General features: G+C 52.8%; 1 protein-coding gene across 9 annotated transcripts; it reads left to right on the top strand.

Moving 5' to 3' along the window:
- Positions 1-1,015: 1,015 nt before the first annotated feature.
- TFIP11 (tuftelin interacting protein 11) lies at positions 1,016-16,205 on the top strand. 9 transcript variants are annotated; one of them, XM_070626945.1, is made up of 14 exons: positions 1,073-1,620; positions 1,855-2,145; positions 2,778-2,995; positions 4,928-5,081; positions 5,379-5,535; positions 7,302-7,429; positions 8,984-9,136; positions 10,738-11,265; positions 11,382-11,488; positions 12,046-12,214; positions 12,661-12,904; positions 13,407-13,549; positions 14,048-14,213; positions 15,787-16,205. In XM_070626945.1, the coding sequence occupies exons 3-14, from the start codon at positions 2,787-2,789 to the stop codon at positions 16,140-16,142; spliced, it is 2,514 nt and encodes an 837-aa protein (XP_070483046.1). In that variant the 5' UTR covers positions 1,073-1,620; positions 1,855-2,145; positions 2,778-2,786; the 3' UTR covers positions 16,143-16,205. The 9 variants fall into 9 exon arrangements, with proteins under 9 accessions (XP_008516978.2, XP_008516977.2, XP_008516974.2 ...); XM_008518756.2 differs by lacking the exon at positions 1,855-2,145 and having other exon boundaries at positions 1,016-1,167; XM_008518755.2 differs by lacking the exon at positions 1,855-2,145 and having other exon boundaries at positions 1,047-1,151.
- Position 16,206: the final 1 nt, after the last annotated feature.

Below are 16,206 nucleotides of genomic sequence, written 5' to 3' on the forward strand. Positions count from 1 at the left end.
GGGATAGAGAGACCATTAAGTCACTATCCCCATTCCCAAGAAGCTGACATTTAATTGGCTTCATGTAGGTTCCCATTTAATTAATACCAACCGTGTGAAGTTAGACCTAAATCTTTTGACTCCAAGGCCAGAGCTCCTTGTACATGCCAACAATTGCCTCTTGGATTTTTTCATCCCTCAGAGGAGAGAGAGAAGAGAGAGAACATAAGCAAACAGCTAACACTTCCCAAACACCTACTGGGTACCAGGCAGTTTTAATTGCTTACATACTTTATGTCATTGGATCTTCAACCATTTTGCGGAAGAGAGAATGAGGCTTAGGGAGATGTACTGACTCGCCCAAGGCCCACAGCTGGTAAGTGGCAGAGCGGCGACTGGAACTCCAGAGCCTGTGTGCCCACAGATTCCCCAGGAGGGCCGGTGCTTGCTTTCTTCATTGTATCCCCTGAGCCTAGCACAGTGCAGACACTCAGTACATTTTTATTAGTCAGTGAGTGGACGAATTTATTTACCAAGCAGTCGGAAAGGAAGAGAACGGACAGATTTCCTGGGGGAAATACTTGGGACTCCTAGAGATTCCTCATTCATTTCTTCACTCCCTCAGACTCCTATATAAGGCAATTGCTCTGAGCCCACGATGATGCTTCTACTGAGAGCCCCCAAGATACTGGAGACAGTCCTGAGCTGCATTATTCCCAGCGGAATGCCGTCTTCCGCCCCCTACTGTCTCACCCTACTCCCCACAACCGTCCATGAGCTAGTCCTATATGCCCATTTTACAGATTTAGAATCTCAGGCTGGCAGAGGAGTGTCCTTAGGCCAAGACGGCTCGGTGACGTCCACCAGTCGTTACAGGCTGGGCGTCTCTACGAAGCGGGCGCGGCAGGGAGGCCGACGTGGCTGGGAAGCCAGCCCCCAGGCAGTGGGGACCCTGAACGTCCCCGTCTCCTTTCTAGCACCGCAGCGCGGCCGCCGTAGAGCCAGACCCACTGAAGCCTTCCGTTGCTGCCATGGCAACTAGGGCGCCACTTCTGCCGTCTAGCAACGTCATTTCCGGCGCGCCGGTCTAGACACTTCCGGGGTGCGGCTGCCGGAGCGGCGGACTCCTCGCGCGGAGTGGGATACTGTGTTCCGTACGGGGCCCGGGACAGGCGAGCGGGCCGCGGGGTGGGAGGGGGCTCGGGAGACGCGCGCCGGTGGGAGTCGGGGCGAGGGCTGGGCGAAGGCGGCCTCGGTCTCGCCGTGCGGCTTCCACGGCAGACGGCTCTGCCGAGGCCGCGGGAGGCCGGGCGGCTCGGGGTCGCCGGAAGTCGGGGCCTGGGTCGAGTGGGGAACCGGGCCTCCACCGCGAGGCGTGCACGACAGAGTGGAGACGCCGAGCCGGGGCCTCGGGCCCACCTGGTGTCGAGGCCTGCCCGCGGAGGACCTAGGATAAGCTGTGTAACCTCGCTGGGCTCGTGTTTCTTATCTGAAGCCCATAGGGAAACGCTCATGGGACCTACCTCGTGGAAGTGTCTTGATGAAGCGTCCAGCCAGTGCTGAGCATCTACCGAGGGCTCTCTAACTCGTGAGAACTCTGCAATTACTGCCAGGCCCTGTGCCCAAGGAGGCAGCGGCATTGCTGACTCCCATGTACCCGGGACCCCCCCCCCCCCCCCCCCCCCCCGCCCAGGACATTTCCCTCCTCTGCACTCTTGGGGGAGTGTGGGTCCCACAGCACCCCACCAGTGCACCCCTGAGTAACATAAGCGGGGACGACTTTCTAACAGAGCTGACCGGAGTTTGCCACCGCCTGTGGAAGTAGCAAGCTACCTGTTCCTGAAGGGTGCTTGCAGCAACCGGTAGACCCGTCAGTGTCACATATTGAATGTATTTCCGGGTAGTGCCCCATGCTTGGCACCTCGTGTGTATTGAGTACTCATACATTGAGTACCTGGTAGAGTTGGGATTTGAACTCAGGCTGTGATTTTAGTACCTGATTGTGAAAACCACTTTGCTAGGTTCACTCCGTAATCCAATAATAGTGATGATGCTGATCCTAATCATGAGACTCCAGTAACAGCTGTTGTTCCCTGAGCTCTTATTCTGAGCTAAGTGTTTTCTAAGCACCGTCTCACTGAATCTGTCTTACAGGCATTCTCAAAGGTTGGTATAGTAGTTAGTCCATTTAAGAAAGAGAGAGCTGAATCCCATCGCCCACTTAGAGAGAGTTGCCTTCTCTGTCCAATCCGTGGATGTCTGACTGTTGAGGGAGTGTTCATAATTAAGACTGCTTGCCAGCTCATCAGAAGAGTTTTGTGTTTGGAGAGGAAAACTAAGTCTTAGGGTTTCATCATCAAGTAATGTATTTCAGAAAGCATGTTCTAGAATAGCACTCTCCTGGGACTGCCAGGGGTCCAGTGTAACTCTTTCCTGAACAATGGAAAAAGACAATAAAACCTGGGGTCCAGGAAGATGTCCCCCCAATTTCTGAGGCAATAGTATATAAACATAGTTAGTTATTTTTATGTGGTTTGTGTCCATGTGAGCGTGTGTGATGTTTTATGACATTGACTAGGACAAGGGAATCATGCTTCAGAATCACCTAGACTGTTGGGACTAGTCTTTTGTTCTTCCTGTTTTAGTACCGATTGTTTTCTAAAATATGTTTTTAATGTCTGCCTTATTGAGTTGTAACAGTGGTTTTAATGGGCTTTCCGTTTGGAGGGAGTTTTGCAGGCAGCAAGGAGAAGGGACTCACAGGGCACAGACTGCATCTTTTTTATCCCTTCCTTTAGTGACTGGCCATGTCGCTGTCCCACTTGTACCGGGACGGGGAAGGCCGCATGGATGATGACGACGACGAGCGGGAGAACTTCGAGATCACCGACTGGGATCTCCAGAATGAATTCAACCCCAACCGGCAGCGCCACTGGCAGACCAAGGAAGAGGCCACCTACGGAGTGTGGGCAGAGCGAGACTCGGATGAAGAGAGGCCCAGCTTTGGAGGCAAACGGTACTGGCCGGCGTGGGGCCGCTTCCCTTTGCTTTACGGAAGGGAGAGAAGATAGAGAGGGAGTGTGGGGAAATACCCTGCTCAATATACTTCTCTCCTGGCCTTCCGGAGTCCCTGAGCTACGCCCTCAGCTAGGGAGGTCCCGTTTCCTCTGTAGGCTAGACTGTTGCTCCCCCTCGTTAGTTGTCACTTCGTATTTATTGCCTGCTTACGTCTGTTAGACCTTGTGCTGTAGACCCAGTCTTTGCCTTTCAAGAGCCCAGACTCCAGTGGATGGAGACAGGTGTTAATCAACCACTCACACAAGGGAGGTCTGTCACTGTGATTTAGGACCTGCCGGGGAGCACATTTTAGGGTGCTTGCCCTATTTGGGGAACATTTCTCTGGAGAAGCGACCCTTGAGCTGACACGAAAGAAGGTAACCAGGGTGGTAGGAGAGGCGCCGGTAAGCAAAGGCCCTCGGTGGGAGGCAACGGGGTGTCCAGGTATCCATGAGGCTACGGAGTGGAGAGAGGGAGGGGAGCGTAGTTCGAGGAGGCCCGAGGGTCTGTGGTAGGCAGGGTGTGACGTGGGGCGGGCTGCGTCTGGAGAAGACCCTTTGCTGGTGTGCAGAGTTGGCCTGGAGCCACCGTGGAAGAGGGAGCTCTGTGGGGAGGCAGTGATCCCTCAGGGCGGGGAGACCCGGCTGACATGGCGGCAGGGAGATGAGGGTTCAGGCTGCACGTCTCCCCCTCAGTGTGGGGTCACCTGTGCGTGGGCCACAACTCGCTCAGCCAGCGTGTAGCAGGCTTGAGTTTGTCTCCCTGTCCCCATCTGTGCCCTGTAGGCTCCAGCCTACTGTGACGTTGCCTTTTTCACAAAGGAGGCTGGGGAGAAAGAGTATAGAGATCAGTTCAACCCCTTCTCATTCAGGAAGGAAATCTAAAAGTGGATGTTAAATAGATCAGAGGTCGAGAATTGCATAATCATAAGATTATGAGAGCCAGCATCTATTGGCTGCTTTCCTGTTCTGGGTTCTTCACCTGCCTGGTCTCATTTACCATGAGAAAGGTACCATTGTTATGCCATCTTATAGATTAAGAAACTGAGGCCAAAGGTCACATAGCTAGGTTAGGAGCATCTGGGCCTGTCTGACTCGAGTTTGAGCTCTTAACCACTAAGTTACATTGTGTCTTTTAGGGAAAAATACTCTGAATTCTATTGCTGCCAAGGGGATATTTAATTACTAGGTTGGTCATTTTAAAAAAACCTTTCCTTATTTTGCAGTATTCTCAGGGTTTTTCATTGGAATCTTTTCTGTATGTTCCTTTAGCCCCAGTACAAACATACCAGCTTTGTTTACACAAAAGGGAACTGAGGTTAATGACACTGTAAGTGCTGTTCTTGAGGCAGCCAGGACTCAGATCAGTGCTTTCCATCTCATGGAGTTAATTTCTTAGGTATTTTAGTTTAGTTTTCATATTCAAATAAATTCAATGGACATGAACTTTCCTAAGAGTTTGCTTGATATAATTGTTAATGTACTTTCCATTCATATAGTCTCTTCTAATGTATTTTAGTTATGATTTTTATCTATCAGAATTTCTTTGATTTTTTTACCTAAAATAGTGTCCCAAGCAAATGCTTTTTAAAGTTAATGAAAAAATGTAAAAGGAAAGTTGGATTATCACATGATATTTTGAAGTTTTAATCAACTCTGCATTGATATTGATAACTTTTCAACCATAGAGTTGACTTCAGCACAGCAGGTAGGGATGTTAAATGTGACTAAAGGAAGCCAGATGTGGGCCTTTGGATAGAAGTAAATCTGTTGCTCTTTAAAATGGATCCCGGGGTCCACTCTAAGGAATTCTCTGGCGGCAGCGTTTCTACAAGGGATGGCCGCAGCGGAGTTCTTTACAGACCCTCTGGGGTGTCATGGTTTGCCTGCAGGGCCCGTGACTACTCAGCGCCAGTCAACTTCATCAGTGCAGGGCTCAAGAAGGGGGCAGCAGAGGAGGCGGAGCTGGAAGATTCCGATGATGAAGAGAAGCCTGTTAAGCAGGATGACTTTCCTAAGGATTACGGACCCAAGAAGTTAAAAACGGTAACATCTTTATCACACAATTGTGTGGCCCAAGCATCTCCTAGCAAGCTGGGCTCTCGGGCAGAGGCAGTCGTGTGGGTTTCTCCTTGTGGTGGCGGGTTTCTGCGAGTGCGACGTAGGCAGCGCAGTCTCTTTTCTTTCCTAACACACATCACAGGTATATTTTTGGTTCCTATGACATTTTCCTAAATGCTCTGTGACTTGCCAGGCCATTTTCCCATCAGCTAAGCTTGCTTTCGTAGGTTTTTCTTCTCTTTCTTTTTCCATCAGTTAAGCTTTGATTTTTCGTCTTTTCAGGGAGGGAATTTTAAACCCAGCCAGAAAGGCTTTGCTGGCGGAACCAAGTCTTTCATGGATTTTGGCAGCTGGGAGAGACACACAAAAGGAATTGGACACAAGCTTCTCCAGAAGATGGGCTATGTCCCCGGGAGGGGCCTCGGGAAGAATGCTCAAGGTGTGGGGCCCTCGCCCTGTGGTGCACGGGTGGGGGGGCGCGGGCGGAGCGAGGCAGAGCAGTTTGGGGAGGGGTCTGCCTTTCTCTTTCAGAAGTACTTTCACTCCCAGCCGGTCTCCTGTCACCAGACAGTTGTGCTTCTCAGCTCCCTTGCTCTGTCCCACTCATGAAATACTTGTTTCAGCAGGAGGAAAAGGGTTAGGGGCCAAACAGGCTGCAAACTGACAGGCTGAGACAGGCTTCTTTTTGACCTGTGCAGTGTTTGTAAAAAAACTGGATTTGTTGGCAGCGTTTAGAAATCAGCCAGTTTCACTTGAAATTTTAGATTTTGCCTGGCAGTAATTGGTTTCTCTGAATCCTCGCTGCTCTGGGTCAGTGCCCATGGCCTTCTCTTGGGAGCAGGCTCTGCCACTCCGTTGTCGTTCACCACAACCCACTTCACTTGTTGATGTGAATTTTCCTGGGCCCTGAAGGCATATGAGTTTGCAGTCCCTGCTCACAAGGGTTTCAGCTTTGCAAATACAGTTATTTGTCCTTCAGGAGTATCAATAAAACTTTTTCTTTTTTTGTGAGGAAGATTGTCCCTGAGCTAACAGCTGTGCCAACTTCCTCCATTTTATGTGGGATGCTGCCACAGCATGGCTTGATGAGCGGTGGGTAGGTCCGTGCCCAGGATCTGAACCTGTGAACCCCGGGCTGCTAAAGCAGAGCATGCGAGCTTAACCCCTACGCCACCAGGCCTGCTCCATGTCTATAGCTTTTTTAATAGCTAGAGACGTGTAGCTGTGAAATTGGCTGAGCAGATCCTGCATTGGTTAGCTCTGTCTTTGCTCAGCAGTGCTGTCTCCTCTTGTCCTCACCCCTGGCCCTGTCAGGACACAGCTCCTCTCACACGTCCTTATCGCCTCGATACCAAAGCCACTCAAACCAAGCGCTTGGATCCCTCCTGCAGGAGCTTCTTTTCCCTCTCCTTGACCTTGCCCCTGAGCAGTCGCCAACTGGATATAAACGATCGTATTCTCTCCAAGTCAGATTCCACTCCCTAAGTAATTGTTAAAGTTAAATGCAGGTTATGTGTTGAAAACATCGGCTGTACAAAAGCCCATGAACTCGAGTGAAGCTCGAATGGTGAGCTGGAATGAGAGTGAGGGGGCCGTTCTAATTTGAGATTTCACCAGGACTAACTGGAAGCGGGTGGGGGTGGGAAGTTTGAGGTGGGAGGGACTCTTCTCTGAAACATCGTTGTCCTGTTTGTAAACTCTTGTGAGAAAAGCATATTTATTTCCAAGGCTTAAACATGTTATTAACCAGGGAGAGGATGTGAACTGCTAAGTAGGATAGCTGGAGTCTCAGGAAATTGCAGCTTCTCCTCACTTCCGTCAGAAGAGAGAGTATCTGAATGACCGCCCTTCCTTATTGGAGGCTTCCAGATGCGCGAAGGGGAGAATCTGGTACGCCAGAGTTCCCAGTTATACACACGTTGTTCTCTTTTCTTCTGGTCCACTAAAAGAAAGAGGCCAGGTGGAAATGGAAATCCGTACGTAGGGCATAAATAACCCAATGTCAAAGTGTTCTGTGGCCACAGAAATGCCGGAATTTCCAAATCCCACGGGCCTGAACAGTGTTCTGAGGGCAGGAAGGCTCTCCTTCCTGGGTAGGGCTCTGTGTGTAAGGACCACGGAAGTGACTTCACTGGGGGCTTATCCAGAGACAGGAACTGCTGTGATCTAAAGTCCCTCTTCTCTCCCTTTGCCGGAATTTGTCAGGTATCATCAACCCGATCGAAGCCAAGCAGAGAAAGGGCAAAGGCGCTGTGGGGGCCTACGGCTCCGAGCGCACCCCTCAGGCCCTGCAGGACTTCCCCGTGGTCGACTCAGAGGAGGAGGCCGAGGAGGTAAGCAGGGGTCAGGAGATGGGGGCGGTGGCTGTGCCATTTCAGATTGCTGTTCGCGCGTTTGTTCATTTGCTCATTCATTTGTATCCTGTGAATCTGTGGGTGGTCATTGCACACCTCTGGGCAGGTGCTGTGCTGGAGGCTGGGTGTACCAGGATGAATGGGCTTAGAGCCCGGGGGATAGAGAGACAGAAAACAAGCAGCTACGGTGTGTCAGAGAGAGCAATAAGTACTAGGAAGTGCCCAGAAGGAAATAAGTGGGGGGGGGTGTGGGAGGGAGGGTGGCCTACTTTAATAGATAGGGTGGTCAGGGAAGACCTCTTAGGGAAGGGGACATTGCCGTTGACACCTGGCAGGGGAGAAGGCGCCAGCCGTAGGGCGAGTCAAGAGGCCACTGAGAGAAGCTCCGAGCTTGACGGTGAAGAGACCATAGAGGAAGCGTTGTGGCAGGATGGAAGCCCACCAAGCAGGGAGGGGAAGGAAGTGCACTGAGAGAAGGGCGGGCCACACCCCTGGGCCCTGAAGGCCATGTTGGGGGCTGGGGTCTCATCTGAGTGCAGCAGGGAGCCACCTGCTGTCAGGGGTGTGGCTTTGCTGCCGTGGTAGAGGACCAGCTCTTGGGATGGAAGTACTTTCTTCCCTTTGCATTGACAAGGGAAAGCGGGCAGCTGCAGAGACACGTGTTGCCACCTTGTCACTGACCCTCTCCCTTCCTGAGGAAGGAGACCTTGCGTAAGGTGGCACTGACGGCTCTGAGCCAGGGGCTCGCACACTTAGGAGGCAGCAGGTGCCAGGCTTGCAGCAGAAGTGAGGGGGGGAGCCAGCTGTGGGCAGTGAGGCGCGGCGGGGCCTGAGGCAGGCGGGCGAGGGCAGAGCCCCTGCAAAGGGGCACTCTCTGTTAAGCTCTAGGGGACTGTCCCTGGAGAAGGTGGGCTCAGTGTGGCCTGATCGTCTGATTTTCCCAAAGTAGAAGTCCAGACTTTTTTTGAGAGAAAATTACAAGTTTTAAACCAGTGTGAGATGAACAAAATGACAGGCGGGGAGCCCACTTCTGTGGGCTGCACTCTGCTACCCTCAGACCAGCACTTTCCTCGTTTACTTAGGTCTTCATGCAGAGAAGTTTTGCAAACCCTGATTACAAAAGATATCTGCCTTGAAACTTAGGGGCTTGCTTCTTTACCTCCATTTTAACTTAGAACCAGGGCTTTGTGTACTTAAAAAAATCCTTATGTTGTGTTTCTAAGTTTTACATGAGATAGATTTAAAAGTAGCATAGTGCCTGCCATGGTAGATGCTCAGTAAATGCTGCCTCTCCCTTGTGTTCCCTCCTCAGTCCGCGACCGCGCCTTCTGCACCTGGTTGTTTGTAAGAGGGTGGATGGGGTCAGGGATATCAGGAGATGGTTTTAGTGTCACGCAGGCACAGTCCTTAGCACAGGACTGTGTGCAACTCTAAGACAGCAGCTAGGGCGTGTCTGTGACTGGTCTCAGTGGCCCCACCTGGTGTAAAAAGCGGACCTCTCTCGTTGGAACTGACTGCATCCCTCTGGCTCAGGAGTTTCAGAAGGAGCTGAGCCAGTGGAGGAAAGACCCCAGCGGAAGCAAGAAGAAGCCCAAATACTCTTACAAGACCGTGGAAGAGCTGAAGGCCAAGGGCCGGGTTAGCAAGAAGCTCACCGCCCCCCAGAAGGAGCTTTCTCAGGTCAAGGTACGGGGGCTTCTGGACCCTGGCCCGGGAGGGGGTGTTGGAAAACACACGAAACGTAATCCCGCACCCCAGAGGCCATCACTGAATGTTCTCTAAGGTTCTCAGGGTCCCTTCTGTCTAGGCTTGCTTTCTGTTTTATCTTGCTTTTCTCACTGGGTAGCAGCATGTCCCCATTCACATGTTCACGTGCTCAGTGTGCCAGGTACTCTTCGTGACCCCGTAGTGATAAACAGTGTCCCCCGCTTTCTGGAGCTTACAGTCCGTGAATTTAAGAACATGCCTGTTATAAAAACTCCAGGTGAGCGTGGTTTTTAGTGAGTGCGTAATCCCCGAGGGTGGCCGTGCTGCGACTTGGCCCCGCCTGTTGCCAGCCCTCTTTCTCCTGGTTTGGTTTGGGTTTGTGGCAGGCCAGTTTGTATATTACGCCTTGTCTTTGTTTCAGACGTTTTTAAGGAAGTACAGTCCCCAGGGTAAATGATAGGAAGGCATGAAAGGCTCTTAGGCCTGGGAAGGGCACACTCACACTGACCAGGGCGGCAGGAGAGAGTCCCCGGGGCAGACCCGCAGGGAGCGTCTGCTTTGTTTAGAGATTAGACTTCAGCCCGTTAGGTGCTCTCGAGCCTGAGGTTTTCCGTGACTCTCACACGCAGCCAGAGAACATGGCGACGGCCGGCTGTTGTAGTCCGCTGTAGGAGAGTGTGTCACAGAGCTCACTGTGGAGCGGGGCTCTCAGACGTCAGGGCTTGGTGCTGAGATCACCTGGCGGGGCGGGGGGTGCTGGTAAGAATGCGGGTGTCCAGGCCCCAGCCAGACTTCCGAGTCGGTCGAGGCTGGGCCCGAGGACTCCATGCTGGTTCTCCCAGGTGAGTCTAGTGATGGGGTTCCTGGATCCCACTCTTATCTGAAGCGATGACACAAAAGTCTGTTTCAGAGCTTAGTTCCATATTCTCATTCCCTCACTTTTCTTAAAATGTTGGAATTAGCTCATTTCCTAGGTTGTCTTTGTCTAGCAACTGGTTTTTTTTATGTTTCATTTTGTTTTTAAATTAAAAAACCATTATTACAGAGCACTGAGTCATACATTTTAGAAGATTAGGAAATACAGAGGCAGAAACATTAAAACTATTATTTTCTTTCCTTCCCAAAGACTAGCAGTTTTCACACCTTGAAGTACATCCTTCCAGCTTTTTCTTTGCCTAAATATGCGTGGTTTTTACTGAAATGTGGTATTTTGATTGTATAGGTAGTTTATTACCTGCTTTGATTGGTACGGCCTCTGCTTTTCCATGAAAATAGATTTTCCTCTCAGCTAAACAGCCTGTATTCGAATTTCATCAGCCTTCCTGACAGGGCTCCTCCGTGTGGCTTGTCCAGAGGGATCCTGTCTAGGGCTGCCCGGTGCCCTGATCATTTGTCCTTGAGTGCCCTCTGGGCTAGCGCAGCATGGACCCCACTTTGAGAGACTGCCCTCTCTAGTTCTGCTGGACGGGGTGCTTCTCACACATCGCCACCAGCACCCAGCCGTCCCCGGCCTTGGCCGTTTGTTGCTGAGGGCAGCTGTGTGAGCGCTAACCCGCGTGCCCCCTGCCGCCTTCTCCCAGGTCATAGACATGACGGGCCGCGAGCAGAAGGTGTACTACAGCTACAGCCAGATCAGCCACAAGCACAGCGTCCCCGACGACGGGCTGCCGCTGCAGTCGCCGCAGCCACCGCAGCCCGGCAAGGAGGCCAAGGCCCCGGGCTTCGCGCTGCCCGAGCTGGAGCACAACCTGCAGCTGCTCATCGACCTCACGGAGCAGGAGATCATCCAGAACGACCGGCAGCTGCAGTACGAGCGGGACATGGTGGTGAACCTCTCCCACGAGCTGGAGAAGATGTCGGAGGTCCTGGACCACGAGGAGCGGCTCATCTCCAACCTCAGCAAGGTCCTGGAGATGGTGGAGGAGTGCGAGCGGCGCATGCAGCCCAACTGCAGCGACCCCCTCACCCTGGACGAGTGCGCCCGCGTCTTTGAGACCCTGCAGGACAAGTACTACGAGGAGTACCGCATGTCCGACCGCGTGGACCTCGCCGTGGCCATCGTCTACCCACTCATGAAGGAGTACTTCAAGGAGTGGGACCCCCTCAAAGTGAGTTGTTGGGGAAACGAGCCTCTGGTTTGGGCCGTGCCTTGGCTCTAAGTGATGGTCCAGAGGGCAGGAGGGCCGTTGCCCCGCGGCCTCTCAGCAGCTCTGCTTCTCCTCAGGACTGTACTTACGGCACCGAGATCATCTCCAAGTGGAAGAGCCTCCTGGAGAATGACCAGCTCCTGTCGCACGGCGGGCAGGACCTCTCGGCGGACGCCTTTCACAGGTGCTCGGCGCGGGGCAGGGTACTGGGGGGGAAGGTAGGGGACTCGCCTTTCATGGCGCTCTGCTACAGGCTGACACTGCTCTAGGCTTTCAGTCCATGTGTTCATTCACCAGACGCTTGTCAGGTGTCTGTGGAGTGTGGTGCATGTGCCGGGTGCTGGGCTTGTCCTGGGAGAGAAGCAGGCAGCCTCTGTCTACAGTAAGTGGAAAGGCACATAGGAGGGAAAGGAGGAGGAAGCGGACACACAAACCCAGGGTGCAGACTGGGCGGGGCCAGAGGATAACAAGGACGCGCATCTGTCTAATGGAGCGGAGCTGTCAGAGGAGGTGGCGTTCAAGCTGTGACCCATGAGAGGCGTTGGCTGTGCAGAGGGAATTCTAGCCGGGAAAGCATGCAATGCCTGGGGAGGGGGCCCTTGTGCTGGGGACCGTGAGCATGTGTGGCTCGTGGGAACCCTGCCAGGCAGGCGGGTACAGGTGCAGTCAGGCCAGTGGGTACTTGGGTGACTTGGAGACCAATCCGTGCAGCAGCCCCCTGCCCTCTGCTTTCTCTCACAGGCTCATTTGGGAAGTCTGGATGCCTTTCGTTCGAAACATTGTCACCCAGTGGCAACCAAGGAACTGTGACCCAATGGTGGACTTTTTGGATAGCTGGGTGCACATTATCCCCGTGTGGATCCTAGATAACATCCTGGACCAGCTCATCTTCCCCAAGCTGCAGAAGGAGGTAGGGCCCAGCGTTGGGGCAACAGCTGTCATCAGTAACCTTGGGGGCTTGTTCAGCACTTCTCTTCGTGGACTCAGTGCTGTTAAAACACCTGCAGCTGACAATTTGTCAACACAGGTACTGTCCTGTAACGTTAACTCCAGCCTTTTCTCAGCATTTTCCCCCCAAAGCTTCCCTTAATAGGGAGTTCATTTTCTTGCTTTCTTTAATAAAATTAGAATTGTGCCATTTCTGAGATTTAACACAATTTCATGGGTATGTTTGTTGGTCAGTGTCTCTGTTTTGGGGAAATGTAGTGCAAAATGCCTACAGAGCACTGTGGCAGCCTCTTTGTACTAAGGTGTCTCCCACACCTGTGCCAAGGAAGTGGACCTTGGCCAAGAGAGCATGTGGCCTCCACACCTTTCACTGCACAGGGTGTCGTGACCACCCCACTCCTCCTGCAGGTGGAGAACTGGAACCCACTGACGGACACGGTCCCCATCCACTCCTGGATCCACCCGTGGCTGCCCCTCATGCAGGCGCGCCTGGAGCCACTCTACTCCCCCATCCGCAGCAAGCTGTCCAGCGCCCTGCAGAAGTGGCACCCCAGCGACTCCTCGGCCAAGCTCATCCTGCAGCCCTGGAAGGAGGTCTTCACACCCGGCTCCTGGGAAGCATTCATGGTCAAGAACATAGTGCCCAAGCTGGGTGAGGCAACGGGAAACGCATCCAAGGCCAGCAGCTTCCGTGCCCTGGTTTCCGTGGCCAGCGGTAGTGATCACGCTGCTTAAAACACGGTCTTTGAGCTCTCAGCAGCTCACCACACAGTAATTCTCACAGTGAACGAGGTTCCAGTTTGTGCACTGAGGCTGCACATAAACATAACCAGGGTCCTTTCTGTGCTTGCTCATGGCGGTGACCAACAGGCCACGGTGACGGTCAGACTCAGTGTCATCGTGCCTCTGGTTCCTAGTTGGTCTGGTTGTGCTTCCGGGAACAGGATAGCCATTGGTGTTCTGAAATTTCTGATAGTTGATTCTAAGTATATATAAGAGTTATTTCTGGGTTAGAGAAAAAACCAGTTTTTAAGAATTACTACGTCAAAAGCTTGAAATTGACCTTTGAGGCAGATCAGACAGACAGGGTCTGGGGCCGCCTCGGCTCCGTGTGCGCCCGTGGCTCTGCTCTAGAGGCTGCCTTTCTCTTCCAGGGATGTGTCTTGGGGAGCTGGTCATCAACCCCCACCAGCAGCACATGGACGCCTTTTACTGGGTCATCGACTGGGAAGGGATGATCTCCGTCTCCAGCCTCGTGGGCCTTCTGGAAAAGCACTTCTTCCCCAAGTGGCTTCAGGTACACTTGGTTTTGCTGGGGATGGGAGAACTCACTTAATCTTTTGCTAAGATCTGACTGCAGGTGCTCAGTCCTTGGATAAGTGGCAGACGACAGTGCTTTATGTAACAAATAAATTACAGGCTAGGGTAGGAATATGTTAAGCAGTAACAGCAACTACCATTCTGTGAAGTTCCCGCCACATGCTGGATGCTGATGTAAAGCACTTATATTTGCGTTATCTCCACTCTTCAGCACAACCCTGAGGGTAGGGACTGTGGGATCCCTGTTGTGTAGGCAGGAGGCCAAGGCTTGGAGTGTTTACGTGCACCGGCACTTAGCTACCGAGCTGACTCTGAATTCCCGACTCTTAAGTGCCAGACTGTTGAGCCCCCATAATCCCCTACAAGTGGCACCAGCTTATAGGACCAGGACCAAAACAAGACAGCCCCTTTGGGAGTTCTGCTCTCATTTGTTGCCGCCGTGCATGCAAGTTTCTGATTTATTCCTTTTCGGCAGGTGCTGTGCTCCTGGCTCAGTAACAGCCCCAATTATGAGGAGATCACCAAGTGGTACCTGGGTTGGAAGTCCATGTTCTCAGACCAAGTGCTGGCACACCCGTCCGTCAAGGACAAATTTAACGAAGCACTTGACATCATGAACAGGGCCGTGTCCTCCAATGTGGGTGAGTGGATGTCCTGGCCCTGAGCCGCACGTTTCTGAACACGTAAATGACACAGAGCCAGAGCGCTCAGGACCTGTGGGCTGCCCATGGTGCGGCTCCCCTCCGCTCCAGCAGACGCTGACTCGCCCACTGGGGTCAGCTGCGTAAGTAGCTGGCACCTGTCGCCCAGCCCTCCTGTGACTGGGAGGGGCATTTCTGCTGAATGGTCCCACTGAAGCTGGACTCGCACTCTGTGGGGCTGCCCCAGGGCCCACCCCGATAGCCACGGTGCTGTGGGGCTGTCAGGGTTCATTGTGCGGCTGCTCGGCCAGTGTGAGTGTGCCCCTCAAGTGTGACAGCTCACAGCGTGGAGGGGGTGGACAGTTCGATGCTTCGTAGGTGCTTAGCCACTCTTAGCCCCATTTTCTTTACCTGTAAGCAGCAATAGAACCTACTTCTGGGTCCTCTTAAAAGACCCAGAGGGATTAAGCAAGTTACTGTTTGTGTGCATGTAGCACTCTCTAGGGGGTGTCTTTGTCGTGTCAGAAGTAGGCTGTGGACTGTTCACTAATATCTGTGCCCAAAACCACTCAGTTGTAGGTACATTACGGCCTAGATCAGGGGTTTTGGGAGCCTGCTCAGCTAGTCCTGTGTTGCAGTGTGCTCACCTCTCAGAGCAAGGGCCACTGGAGGCCCTTGTCTAACCTTGTTTCACAGATGAGCTCAACAAGGCCAGGAACTCGTTCAAGGCCACAGAGCTGAGGAGCGGCGGCTGGGACTGTATTTCTACTTCCTGAGCCTCTAACTCTCTGCTCAACCTATTACATGGACACAGAGTTAGAATTCATGGATTACATAATTATATACTGTTTGAGGCAAGCAGACTTCTATGGCCACCTATCCAGGTCCTTCAAGGACATCAGTAGGCCATGTCCGTTTTCATACTCTAGAAACTTCCTCAGCCGCCCTGGCCCTGGCCCCAGCTCCTGGAACTGTTGCCCTCGGTTAGACTGGGCATTTGTGGTCCTATGTTATCCTTCAGCGTCTGTGTTTCAGCTCCCTAGACTGATTTGCAATTCTTCCAGGGCCAGGGGCCTGTGTGGCTAAGTGAAGAATCTATTTAGGACAGGCCATATGTTTGCAAGGTTCTAAAAGCCGCCTTTGGCCAAGTGGAATGAAACTCCACCAACCAAGACAGGAGCAGACGAGTGGCTGATGACTGTTGGGGTTTCCAGCCCTGAAAGGCTAAGTCCCTTGCGGATGTTTCATTTCATGTTGAATATATAATTATTTCTCTGGCTACTAGGTGTTAGCCATAAATCTTCAGATCCCCCTTTTTTTTTGGCTGAGGAAGATTCATCCCGAGCTAACGTCCGTGGCAACCTTCCTGTTTTCTAGTATGTGGGCCGCCAGCACAGCATGGGCACTAACTGAGCAGTGTAGTTCCCTAAACTTCCCCCAGTGGTGCACCATCACCTGTTTAGTGCTTTGTGTCCTTGAGGTGCAGCTGCACTGGAGCGAGTCACAAGCAGGTATTAAAGAGGTGGCACCTGTGGGAGCGCCTCTCCTCACTCCCTCCCTCTGTATCTCCCAGGGGCCTACATGCAGCCCGGAGCGCGGGAGAACATTGCCTACCTCACCCACACGGAGCGGAGGAAGGACTTCCAGTATGAGGCCATGCAGGAGCGACGGGAGGCTGAGAACATGGCCCAGAGGGGCATTGGCGTGGCCGCCAGCTCCGTGCCCATGAACTTTAAGGACCTCATTGAGACCAAGGCCGAGGAGCACAACATCGTCTTCATGCCCGTCATCGGGAAGCGGCACGAAGGGAAGCAGCTCTACACCTTCGGCCGCATCGTCATCTACATCGACCGGGGAGTGGTCTTCGTCCAGGGCGAGAAGACCTGGGTGCCCACCTCCCTGCAGAGCCTGATTGACATGGCCAAGTAGAGGGCGGCCAGCGGAGCACACCCCAGAGGGACATGTTTATGAATAAACGAGATTTTAAACCACC

The sequence above is a fragment of the Equus przewalskii genome, chromosome 7 (assembly GCF_037783145.1).
Source record: "Equus przewalskii isolate Varuska chromosome 7, EquPr2, whole genome shotgun sequence".
In the NCBI taxonomy this organism is placed as follows: domain Eukaryota; kingdom Metazoa; phylum Chordata; class Mammalia; order Perissodactyla; family Equidae; genus Equus; species Equus przewalskii.

Excerpts from the sequence above, each read along its gene's own strand:
- TFIP11 (XM_008518756.2), top strand. The coding sequence starts at position 2,787 with ATGTCGCTGTCCCACTTGTACCGGGACGGGGAAGGCCGCATGGATGAT. Across the intron at positions 11,266-11,381 it reads AGGAGTGGGACCCCCTCAAA|GACTGTACTTACGGCACCGA; the intron begins GTGAGTTGTTGG and ends GCTTCTCCTCAG. Across the intron at positions 12,905-13,406 it reads GAACATAGTGCCCAAGCTGG|GGATGTGTCTTGGGGAGCTG; the intron begins GTGAGGCAACGG and ends TTTCTCTTCCAG.